This window comes from Gymnodraco acuticeps, unplaced genomic scaffold, assembly GCF_902827175.1.
Source record: "Gymnodraco acuticeps unplaced genomic scaffold, fGymAcu1.1, whole genome shotgun sequence".
NCBI lineage: Eukaryota > Metazoa > Chordata > Actinopteri > Perciformes > Bathydraconidae > Gymnodraco > Gymnodraco acuticeps.
Window position 1 is genome coordinate 103,046 of NW_022989892.1, and position 13,384 is coordinate 116,429.

Below are 13,384 nucleotides of genomic sequence, written 5' to 3' on the forward strand. Positions count from 1 at the left end.
TATATGATACTCTTAAGAGTAAGAGGAAGCAGACTTTTTCTTTTGTATTTTAACTTTGAAAATGGCAGAGACAGTTTTCCTTTATCCGAATTGTAAATCAATGGATCAACTAGCTGCAACTTACATCTTGGAGTTATTATGACTAATTATTATTGTTTGATTATTTCTTCAATCGATCTACTCTTTTATAATGCTGTGTAATATATAAAATAGTGGAACATCACAAGTTCTGAGGGTCCAAGAGAACATCTTTAAACATATAAAGCCCAATACATTACAATGTTAAAATGGAGAAGAGCAACTTCTTTGAAGAAGTTAAGAAGTTTTTATAATAGTTTTTTTTATCAGAAGAGTTATTTAGGAGAATTTCACTTCCCCTGGAGGAACATAGCTTCAGTGTTAGTAAAACATTGACCCAATTTGGAGGTACCTGGGTTTAACAGAAAAGCTTTATTTCCCAGCTCTGACAGAGTTCACCCCACTGACCTGTTTGGGATTCTGTTATTCAGAGCCGAGGTAATTTTCCGTTTAGTGTTTATTACCGTGTCTCTCCAGCGCACACTTCAATTTAAAACAGCACGCCTGACAGAGACCCGGTGGTTTGTGTCAACTCGCTGAGTCACAAATTTGACTGTGCACTTTTTCCGGTCACTGACCATGACCGTGCAGACCTAAACAAATTAAAATCCGTCTTTCAATACTTTTTCCTCCCACAGAAGTTTTAAAGTCGATCTGTGATGGAAAATGGAGAGGACCCACAAGGATTCTCATTCTGGCCTTTCTGTGACGGCTTTATTACACACTGTGTACTTCGGAAGAGTTTCAACAGCTGCATATTTTTAGTATTTTGCTCTGTACCTTGCTACGTTTAGTTTGAAGTAAGAGGGGAGGTAATCGAGTAGTTAGACACAACAAATGGAGCTCTTTTTAGACACCAAATTAGAAAAAAACATTAGTAACTGATCATTATTTAATGCAAATTCTGACAAATGCCTATCCCTTTTTATAAAAAACATTCCTCATATAGATTTAAACATCCTTAAAGCTATGAGTCAGCACTTTAAAATCCAATGTCCTGCAGTACTGAGCCAGAACAACAGAAAACGTGTCGCAGTCTAAATACTGTAGATAGTGTATATTACCCTCCGATAAATGGGCAAATTTAATTAGGACTATTGTCCAGACAGTGGACTCACGGCTGATAATATGGCGCCTTAGGGTTTGAGCCGACTATTATACGATCTGGTGTGGATATTGTTTTCCCGGAAACGGCTGCTGAAGCCCCATAACCACGGTCGGAGGAACACACCACAGAAGTAAAAGCGCTTCCCCCACGTTGGAGCGACGCATTATCCATCTGGATTCTGATGAGTTGGTGTATTTATAAACTGCCTCATCTAATGTCCAATTAAGAGCACATTTAGAACTTCTTCCTGGGTGTTTCCGGGGTTAGATGACTGAGATGTGAGAATTCATTAATCACTCCAGTCATTAATCAAGTTAGAAATGCACTTTGCTAGCGTCATTTCACAACAATGGACATATGAGTAAAGCCTCACATTTCACAAACGAGTGAGGGACCTTTGAAATGTGATTCATGTGGAGGGCTTTTATTATAAACTCATAAGGAAAATGGCTGGAATTAGCTGTTAACAATGCCGTTTTGAAAAATGTGAACTACTATATACTATACAAATTGCTCCTGTGGGGATTGTCCACAGTATTGAGTGTGTAAGTCGCTTTGGATAAAAGCGTCTAACAAGTAACATGTAATGAAATAGATTTGATCTGCTGCTTGCTATTATACATTTACAGTTTACATTATTTGATGTTCACCATTGTTTTGGGGGGAAAAAATGATATATTAAAAAAAGAAAATTATAAATAAAATAAACAATAAATACAAATATAACAGACTTGTAACTCACAAAAATATAAAAAAGGAACACAATGCATTGTATTCCCTTTGTTGTTTGGACACAACACACAATTTGAAGAAGTCACCTTGAGTAGTAACTAAAAAGCTCTATTTTTCACACTTTCATTCACTTTTTGGAATGAATGAATTTTGGCCTCAGAGCAACACATTCTTCAGATGGTTGGTAGAAGAATTGGCTGTAGACTAAAGGCCGTGTAGTATTTGAGTTGTTTGTCGTTCCTTTAATCAGAATCCAAACATTTGATAGAAAATGAAATGCTGGAATTCACATATAGAGGAAGATGTATTTTTCCTCCTGCTACTCTAACTCCTCATTATGGCAACTAAAAGGAATAATGCAAGATAGCGGCAGATCCTATTCAAAAAAGACCGATCGAATAAAAAAAAAAAATCCTCAACAAAGAATGCGGGAGAATCTAAAAAAATATTCCAAGGGAAATGTGTCTCACACACATGCCTGGATACACACACACACCATTTCAATATGCTTTTGGTGAGTAAGAACACTTGGTAAGCCTTGGAGAGAAAACTACATATTGCAGTTAAAATATGGAAATCACCAGCGTTTTTCCCTAGGAGATGACTTTAGAATAACCCACTCGAGAGGCTCTGGCCATTTACATTACATGCGGCACAAGAGCAGGCGTCAAATAATACACAAGGCTTTTCATTTCAGTCTGCGTTGGGCAAAGACCTACTGAGGATTCTTCTGGAGACCCTTTGAGGAACACTCTGCAAACCGATCTTTGGTTGAGGCGTTCGCGCACTTAACCGGGCTCAGGTCTTTTGTTTATGGACAATGCGGTAATTCCTCTCAAGGACTGAGGTTGAGATTCAGGGTGTAGTTGCTGTTGGCCTCGGCAACAACGCGGCCTGTTGTGCCCGCCGACAGCAGCGGTGGCGCTCACACGGCAGCTGGATGATGAGGGATCAGCTCCCCACAAGAACATACAGTGTCTTTCACTCGGGCATTCACTATTCAGCCTCGCTCGGGCTGTGAGACGAGTCCACCTAAAGCGAGCCCATAGAGCACCTGTATGGCGGCGCTGATGAAGGGATTTCCCCGCCATGCCGAAGGCCAAACAAAAGCCCCAAGGCATTGAAAATAGATCCTGCATACTGTACTCTACTTTGCCTCTATCCATCCAATGCTTTTCATCCGGAGATTAAGGGGTTTAGAGAAAGCTGAGGAGGAAAAAAGTAGTCCCCTTCCAGCTATGAGTCACATCGAGGCTCCTTCTCTTATTCAACAGATATTGCATTGTTTGCAAAAAACAAGCAGCTGCGAGGAAGCTGCGAGAACTAGGAAGGGGAGGAGGCTGTGTCTTGGAGAGAGACTTTAAAACAGACACAGTGCTATCTGTAAGGATGCATGATAAATGGTTAAGCCCTCTCCATGTATATTTGATGCAGCCTTAGACCTAAAGGTGCGTGGAGCTCTGCACAGTCTTCCTCTCGCTCAGAACCCCGGCTGCTCTCAGCTCAATTTGTTTGCACTCATCTTCCTCCCGGTCCAGGAGTTGGTTAACATTTCATTCTGCCTTGACGGATACAGGCAGGAGACTGTCAGAAACGTGGGCCATCATACAGTGTAATGTGGATCAGCCGAGCCACCAGCGGTTCGGATACAGACGGCACACACACCAAGTATTGTAATGAGCTCTGAGCTGTCTGACTGAACACGGCCATGTCTTTCACTGCCGGGTTTCTGTCTGCCAGGGAAAGCTCTGCAGCAGAAACCAAACAAAAAGGCTCAATCCAGCTCAAAGCGCTCCTGATACTCGAGGAGGCCTTAAATAAAACATGGAAATGAATCCTGACGTGTTGCAGGGAGGTGATTTCGATCCGAGTGTAACACAAGGTAGGGCTGTTGTACACGAGGAGTAATGGTTCAGCCGATGCTGCAGCGAGGGCCAACAAGACAATCAATGACGAATGACATGACACCAGGGCTAATGTCCTTGATTAGTCTTGCTATGGGAACAAATGAAGCGAGGCCCTTGACGATCACATGAGAGACAATGGGCTCCAACAGGAGGGGACGCCGTCTAACGAGGAGTCTCGTTGTGTAAGCTCATGGTCAAGAGACGGCTCATCATACAAAAGGGGGTTTGAACCCTGCTACGTTGCTAATTATCTCTATAGAAATGTGTTAAGCAAAACCAAACTTCATCCATCTGTTTATAGTGTCTTCATATTGTACCTTTCACATTATATGTAATGCTATTCCTTGCACTCTTAATGTAAATAATATCCTACCTTTTACTTGTGTTAATTTGGCCCATTTGATAGTATAACAAACTTGTTTATATTTAGAAGGGAGCCTATCTGCATTTTTTACTTGGTAATTAATTAAAAATACCAAATCATTTCCAGGCTCACCTCAGGAACTTAGTGAGAGTACTTTTAGCTGAGGGGTGACTTAAAAATTGGCAGCTTTCAATTAAGTGACAATACAAAGTCAAACAAAGCCCTCAAACTATAAACATCTTGCGCCTGAAGGAAAGAAGACTTGAAGAGATGACCTTTTACAAGGCATTGCTAATCTAGTCACATGAAACAGCCCTTTATGAGGGGGGAAATGTTCATTTACTAGCAATGAGCATCTATCAATCATGGTGACAGAGGTGTACACTGGGGAGAGGAAATGGGACGAATTAAGGGAAGGGAGGAAGACACAGGAGAGAGTGTGTGCACTGAACTACGCCCCCTGATAAGGAGGGAGGGAGAGCTGAATGCAGAGGGAGGCTGAGGGAACGGCTTTAAATAATACCAGCATAACGTTAATGTTTCATAAAAAGCTAAAGCTTGGGCGCACAAACAGTATCAATCACAAATGGCTGGAGGACTCATTTGGGAGCCAAATGAAATCACAGTTTCACCCCCCTGCCCTTTGCGAGTTGTGCAGGCCTGTTCCAACAAAGCCATTTGTGCTCAACTCTATCTAATTAGTTGAGTAAAGAACAAATTGTACATTTGATTAATGTGCAGGTCACAGCGATAGCAGGCAAGACCAGGCCAAAAACTGCACTCAAACACATCCCGACTCTTTACCCACTAATGTATTGTCTGATGTTTTGCATTCACATCCATATGCATTGAGAATAAGCGGAATGGGAGATGATAGAACCGGTTCGTGGATGAGTGTCTGAGAGCCCTGTAATTGTATTTTTTTCCTTGGCAAAGAACGAGACATTGTAAATGCCTAAAAAAAAACACACACTATTTTCCTTAAGTGGCGACTGATGACAAGATGAAAAACAGCCAAGGAGTGAAGCAGCACGTAGGGACGCATGAGCCGCACTCCTTCAAATGTGAAGAGGCGCTGAGCACAATAGAGTCGCTTAGAGTATAATGCTCCGCTCTCATGGTCTTTAAAGGACACAAAAACACAACCAAAAAACAGGAACTTTGCGCGGCCCTCGACAGTAACTTCCTGCCGTCTCTTGGGATGATGGACATGGTTGAGGACGCTTCGCTTCCCCCGGCCTTGTTTTATTGGTTCTCTGTGTCTGGCTGGGCCCCATGGCTGTGCTCTGGGCTAGCACTTCAAACCGCCTAATGTCCTATATGTCGCCGCCAACCGGCTGGTCAGACCACAGCGCTCTGCCAGCCATCTTGCATACTCCACGGCCAAGGCTAATATACAACACTGTGGCAACGCGTGTGAAAGGCTTAAAGTGTGGAGTGGAGGGGAGGGCTTCATGTTGCCAAACAACTCACATTTTTCGAGCGCATCCATCGCAGCTCCCATTTCCGCCTGTTGGATGCTAGATTAGAAATATATTTAAAAAAAAGGAGAGAGAGGGAGAAAGAGAAAAGGTCTTTAGCATAATCAAAATGTCCCTTTAAAAAAAACAGGCACAATATTGAGAGGATTATCAGAAGTGCTTTATATTTGTGTTGAAAGAGCCCTTCAGACTAACAATTGCAGGTAACAGTGCACACATTTGAGAAAGGTAAGCCTATTGGCGCTGGGCACTGTTTACGTCCCTGGTATATTTCATGTGTGCCTGATCATAGCCCGGCAGCGGAGGTGGCTGCGAGCTTACCTCATGTAAATACAAAAACAGTAAGCTGTCAGAGATCCTATGGAAGGGACAAAGTTATCGCCAGCTTAGAGCAAGATAGAGCGCTTTCAAGTAGAGGGGGAATTTCCACATGTGTGAGTGTGGGTGAAAGATGTTTGATGGATTTACGTTTAATTTCTCGCAGGCTCAGCTGCAGCTTTATTGTCAACCCTTTAACCCTGAAATGGCATTTGCACAGAGATTCACTTTCTTTACTTTACAAAAGCGGGAATGTGTGAGCGCACACAAAAGGTGTGCAGTCAGACACAAAATGACACATAAATGTCCCGCTGCGAACACAATATCCCAGGTAGAGCAGAAAGCAGGCACAGATACAATGTCGCCTGGTGACAGATTCTCGTTCTGCACAAAGTGATATTTCCATAACACAATTTACGTCAAATCAATAATGAATCGATTCATTTTCATTCTGCATAATGTCTCTCCCGATAGAAGAGGCCAACAAGAGCTTAATTGCTATAATAAACACCATCAATAAAGCGCAGCCATTATTCTCGAGCCCATTAGCGGTGCATTGAGAAGTGCAGCTCCTTGTCCTGTTGTGTCTTATTATATTGTACCGTCTCACTCACCTTGGGCCTTTGCCACAGCCGATTCGCTCCCCTTTGAAATACACAGCCACGGTGTAGGTGCGGGCGTGAGAGGGCCCCACTGTCTGCAGGGTCCTGTGAATTCAAACAGAGAAATATGAGATGACAAGGAGGAGGGTAGAGTTGAGAAATAATAATAATACCCAGGAGAAAGGCACAAGGACACTGGGGGACTTTGTCCTTCGGAGAAATAACGAGAAAAAGGGAGGTGAGGGAAATAAAGTTTTCAATTTGAACAAATATAATTCATCTCAAGCGGAGGAGGGGAGCAGAGCTTTGATCCCGTAGCGTGTTTTAGAAGCCATTTGAGGGAACTATAAACAACTTATAAAAGCCTTCCCAACTCCCCACACCCATCATCTTCAGATACCACGCTCTGTGCTGGTAAAAAAAACTGACGGGTTGGGAGAGGAGTTTAAATGAAAGAATGACAATAGTCTTTGAGGGACCCACAAGTCTTTGGTGCTAGGAGGGTAAACAATGAAGAAGCTTAAGTGGGACTAAGAAAGCTACGAGAACAGAATATCACCGACTGATCCACAGATGCACCTCATTTAGGAGAGGGGGGGGGGGGGGGGGAGAAAAATAAAGCTGTCAATGTTGTTACATTTCTTCAGGGACATAAGTACAAGGCAGAAGACAAAACTTGGGAGATGTTTGAAATGTTAACATTAGCATAAACATCTCAGGCCCAAGCTGTGAGTCACCTAAATTATTCACACACAATTTACTTATTTCAGGAGAGCGATCCATATTTAATGCAATGTGGTCACTTATGACACTTTATCAATAATGCAGCCCCCTTTCTCACTTACAAATGAAGAAGCACAGAGGATGTGTGCAGCAAATAAGACTTTTATAGGCGACGTTTTAGCCAAGTCTCAACAGGGAGAACGTGTCACTTGGAATTATCGACTTGTTAAAATAACAGAAAAAAGGAAAAACGGTGTGAGCTGAGGTTGTCTACTTCAAGGCTGCACACAAGTGTGCGAGGGGAGGGAACGGCACCGTAGAGGGCCCGAACAAGCTTTAGCGCGCACTAAAAGCAGCTACTTACTGACTCAGGCCTCTCCCTGCACAATGTGAAAGACTGTGTGTGTGTGTGTGTGTGTGTGTGTGTGTGTGTGTGTGTGTTCCCTGGTGTGTCCTGGCAGCCGTGATGTACAGTGGAGTGATGGTGCGAATCTGTCATCGGCCAGACACATTCACCAGGGAACCTTTAGCAGGGGGCTCGGTGCATTAACTCCCCCCCCCCCCCCCCCCTCTCTCTCTGTGTCCTTTCCTGCCCTCCCTCGGTCATTTAGTCTCTTTCGCTGTGACTCACACTCTTGTCTCACCCCTCTGTTTCTCTACTCTTCACACTTGTAAACAAATTCAAGCGGACCCTTAAGGACGGTCTGTCTTGACTTGGCGCCAACGACTGCGTCAGGAAACCGAGGGGTCTATGATTCAGGATTATTGACCAGCCGGTCATTTCATGAGGTTGCCCAAGATCATCGGCCGTGTATTCATCCGACAGGACAGAGTCGGTAGAAATTACCCTCTTGGCTGTAAAAAAAATACTTTAATTCTTGGGGGATAGCTTAAAGGGGCCATATTGTGTTGTTGGGCTTTTTCCTTTTCTTTTGGTGAGTTATGTAGGTTTTTGTGAATCCAAAATCCAAAAGTTTCCTCCAGCAATCTTCATCTGTTGGGCAGATAGACAGACCGATACAAAGGAGATTTCAAATAAATACTAGGAAGAGACAAGGAGGGAACTGAATGAATGCTGGATTGTGGAGTTCATTGTAAATAAAACTGCTCCGACTCAAACTGCCCTTGTGCGTACCGCTGACCTCTTTTTTTCCTCTCCGAGAAAACACTGTTTGTCAGTTTCCATGGTGACAAACACGCTGCTTCATGGCAGCTCTCAGAAGCATTCTGTCAAATGACACTTGCTCCTTGACCTTTTGTCGAATAAGAGGTCTCTTTGGGGGTGTTTATATATCACAACAACAGAGACCTTTACACATCTATTCACAATGTTCAGGGACGAAGAGCATGCGCCGGTAAATTATGTTTGTGCCATTTCATCTCTCCCAATGTGTATTTTGGACCGTGTGATGCCTGACTGAATACATCTCAAATGTGGACTGGGTCACAATGAAGAGAGGGACAATATATGTTTTTATTTTGCATGTGCAGTATACACGTGCACGAGTGTATGCACATGTTTAGGTTATTTCAGGCCATTGATATCAGCTTTTTCAGTTAGTTCGAAAATATGTAATACATTGTATAATAAATCATATTGTAGTGGACTCAACCTACGTCCCTTTTCTGTCGTGTTAACACATACACAGTTTAACAGTGTCAGTTTGTTACTATGGAAACAAAGTGCTAACAGTAAATGTTTCCAACGGTTTTTAGTTTTGATCGAGGTTGCTCCTTATATCACACATAGAATTGGGCGCTAAATGAATATATAGCTATTCCTTTAATTTCTATGGGTGTATCAGATGCTTGGGATAATTGAAAGACGTATGAGTGAACGTCACAAGTTGAGAGTGTTGGAATTAGCAGAGAAGCAGAAATAAGTTTGTAATAGCAATTTTCAAATAGAAGATAGAAGTAACATAAAAAGGTGAGATTATTATCAAGAAGTAATGGATACATACGGTAGATGAAAAAACAAGCTAAAATAAAGGAAAAATTGTTCAAATAACTTAATGGATAAACACTTACAATGTTGGTTAGAGTATTGGATACACGGTTAGCTAAAAGTAAAGGCCAGGTGTTTTTATTGAGCTGCAAAGTCGTCCTTATATTATGGAACATATACAACCCTTAACCTAGGGTACACAAAATGTTACTCTTGGGGAGAAAATGATTGTTTAACTTTCTATAATTTAACACCAGAGCTAGCTTCAAACGCCTGCAGTGTTTTCTTACTTGTACAGAGGGATGTCGGGCTCCTTGCCCTCTGTCCTCAGGGTCAAACAGCACTGCTGCAGCTGGGACTTTGGGTCATTCCAGTCCTGGTTGAGAATAAATTCCTACAACACACAAACCATAAAAAAAAACACATGTAATAAAACCACTCCTTTCAACGAATCAGAGAAATCATCCGCAGCTCTTTCCCGCGGCCGCTCATGCTTTTATTTCATTCTTGCCATGACCCTCTTCCACCATTTTCCCCCTCTTCTTTAGCACTCACTTATTTGCTCGCTCCCTGACTGGCTCTCCATCTGTGTCTTCACGGTGAGTACAAATCACAGGCTACTTAAGACAAAAGCCAATCCCCGGCCAGATATAAAGAGCGTCTGGGAGTCTCCCAGGTGTGCAGCTCTGATACATTTCTCTTATCCAAGGGGGACTTCTAAAAGCCCTTCCATTAACAGGGAGGCAGCCTTGTCATAAAAAGGCAGACTTTGAATCCAGAACTGTCTGCTCCTATTCATTTTCTACAAAGAGTGCTTCTGCTTCTGTTGCTCGCACTCTCCTACTCTCGCTTTTCTGCCACCCCCCCGCAACTCCTCCATCCCTACCGTTCTACCGTTCGCTTCCCTTTCTCTCCTTCCCACTTCCCGTCTCTCTGGGGGGGCTCTACACCCCTTTAGCCTAAAGCCGAGAAATTAGGCTTCTTTCAAAAGAGCAGCTATATGCTACGCTGCTTCTTTTTTTTTAGCACTGTACTTCGTAAGGACAAAAAGGCGAACATAAGGGAAGCGTTTATGTCCCTGGTTTTGCTTCTCTATTCCTGTCCAAATTGGATGAAGCAGCACAGTTTGCAACACTGTGGTTTCCAGCGGGCTGTGTTAGGGGACTCGCTGGCGGTTTCACAACTTTCTCTTGGAAGTGGAAATGAGGTGCTCTCTTGCAGCGACCAAGAAGCAAAGCTCAGCTCCTCCAGAGCCGGGGATTCTCCCTGGAGAGGCTCACCAAGACAGCAATTAGCATGGCGCATCAGAGCGCTGCAGCAGCTTCACAAGGAGAGGTCCGCACTGTGTGGGTGCTCAGACAGGAGCCTGTGTGTAGGCACATACCTGTGTGTAGGCACGTGCCCCTTTAGGTATGAGCAGTGTGTAATGTATTAAAGTACATTTACTCAAGTATTGTACTTCTCTTGAGTATTTTTATTTTATGCTACTATAATTTTAAAGACAATATTGTACTTTTTACTCCACTACATTTATTTGATAAAAATTGTTGGTAGTTACTTTACAGATTCAGATTATTAGTTAAAAAAAAAAAGTATATAAACAAATAAATAAACTATCATATGTAATAATTACACATCACCAGGACGGAGCTGCCATCCATGGAGGATCTCTACAGGATTATAAAAGACCCCCACCACCCCAGTAACAAACTATCCACCAGACTCAGAGACAGTTTCATCCCACAAGCCATAAGACTATTAAACACCTGAGCTTGCACTATTTTAATTAACATTTAGGTTTTTCATATCTATTATTTTCTTATGTCTTGTAAATTGCACTGTTGAGGAACCTAGGATCTAAGTTTTTCATACATTACATAATTACACCATCCCTTTGTATATGTTATGACAATAAACCTTGAATCTAATTAAAAGTATCCAGCAGCTGTAGATAAAGTAATTAAAAGTAGATCAACCTTTTACAGCATGATGAACACATGGACAAAATAAGCCCAGTAATTGAATAGGATTCTAAAATGGGAAATGAAAGTACCAAAAGTAAAAGTGCCTAAGTTGTTTTGATGCTAATACTTCTGTACTTTTACTTAAGATATTAAATGCAGGACTTTTGTTTGTAACAGAGAATGTTTTTCTACTTTTACTTAAGTAGAATATCTGAGTAGTTCTTACACCACTAGATATGAGACAGTATGTGATAGTTTGGGTTTCCCCCCCACTAGCTCTATTAATGTTAGTCTCTTCTTTTTATATTCGGACAATCCAATGATTTCCAGAAGTGGACGCTGTCAACAGCTAAAAATGAAAGACTGACGACACTGCAAAGCTTCTATTTAAAGGAGACTAAAATAGTGATAGAGTCAGCGAGAGTCACTCTCCAGCCGAGCACCACTTCAGGCCGTGCGTCGATGCCGGGGCCATTAGCTCCCTCCTAATCATCTCCATGGCGCTCTCGCTGCAAGGTGCCCGGCGGAGCGGCTCATTGATCAGGTGCAAGTGGTGAAAGACTATCAATAGGGGCTCACCTTCAGCCGGGGGAAAAAGCAGACGTTCATGAAGGTGTGCACATACTCCAGGTCTTTGTCGATGTAGAGAGCTGCGATGAAAGCTGCAGAAAAGAACAAAATAAAGACAGCAATTGTAAAACTGTATCAGAAGAAGACAGTAGATGATGTGTGGCTGTTGTCTCTTTTCTGCCACACAGCAAAGTGACACAATGTTAATGTAAAACAATTGGAAAAGATGGTTCCCTCCATCAAACAGGAAATTGGTAAAGCCAGGGCCACACAGAGTTCAGGGAAACATCTATATAAGATACAACTATATGTCAAGCTGAATGAGAGTAACCAGCGGTCTAACTGAACGGAAAATATTTGAAATGTAAGCAGGAGGTGCTGGGTGTCATCTTCATCTCGTGGCCGACCCTTTATTTTCCTCCTGTATTAGCTGCCAGTGCGCTCACTCATCTCCGTGACTAAGACAGTGGGACACGAGAGGAGAATAATAGGTAATATTTCAGGGGGCCTGCTGCTGTAGCTGCGGGGCACAACTGTTCATATGAGCAGGAGCTGCACTCATTTCCAGCGCTGACCCTCGTCCCCTTCCTGTGTCATCAACTCTGCTCTGGCCTCAACTTTGAAAGATAATTTGAAAGGCAAATGACGTGAAGCTCATGTATTAAAGTATGCCTATTGAATGCTGACCTGGAATGTTTTACTGTGTTTTTCTCTCCATTGTTTTTGTCCATCTTGCTGCCAATGTGGGATGCACCACAGTCACCATGGCTGCTGGCTCTCTGTTGGTCTAATGAGGACCGCACATGGGCTCAATCCCATAACCATTTCTCTCACCATCCGCCTACACTTGTTCCTCTGTTCACGTGGAGCGGTCACTGCATGCTCTGATAATATTATTTTGGACAAGCGATCCACTAAACTACACTTTCCTTAGAAATGAGTGTGTCTGTAGGTTCATTTGTTTGATGCTAATAGCCATATTCTTCAGCCATCTCATTTTATATTTGAGAACATGGGGATTGGGGGATAGAATGTATTATTTTAAGATTTTTAAAGAATATTTGACATGTTCACATAGAATTAATCTGTAATCTGTATCTGCATGACAATAACGTGACGAGCATAAAGTAGATTATTTTTAAAAAACATTAAAATATTAACAATTAAAATATGACAATAATTGTACAATGCAGTGCATTAAAAATACAAATCTAATTTCCAATGGTTAAGCATTTATATATTTTTGAATGAATGTTTTAAGACATTATTATGAATTAAGGCATTTCTTTAGATGAATTATTTAAATTAAAAGAAACCCTGCTCTGTCCCTTTATCTCACGCAACCCATTAGCCAGACTCCACTATATTATAATGCTATTGTAACCAGTTATTTGAATAAACAGTGACTTTCTACCTTTAATCTCACCATGTAGGAAAAAGCCTAAGCACAGCTGGGACCACATACAGTTTAAACATGTATGTAATAAAGAGTAGAAAGTCAAATATGTGAAACAGGCAGAATAATACTTCTTCTCATTAAAATGTATAACATATTAAAATGGATTTGAAATATAAGTTCTGCCTACTCA

At 42.0% G+C, this 13,384-nt stretch overlaps 1 protein-coding gene across 2 annotated transcripts in view; it reads right to left on the reverse strand.

Annotated features, from left to right (window-relative positions):
• The window catches only part of drosha (drosha ribonuclease III), a 78,686-nt gene that overhangs the window by 1,497 nt on the left and 63,805 nt on the right, over nt 1-13,384 (reverse strand). For both annotated transcript variants that reach the window (XM_034203126.1, XM_034203120.1), the window contains exons 28-31: nt 11,805-11,887; nt 9,552-9,655; nt 6,603-6,695; nt 5,663-5,709 (exon numbers count right to left, since the gene is read on the reverse strand). In XM_034203126.1, the coding sequence (XP_034059017.1) occupies nt 5,663-5,709; nt 6,603-6,695; nt 9,552-9,655; nt 11,805-11,887 (327 nt within the window). The remainder of the gene's footprint in view (nt 1-5,662; nt 5,710-6,602; nt 6,696-9,551; nt 9,656-11,804; nt 11,888-13,384) is intronic.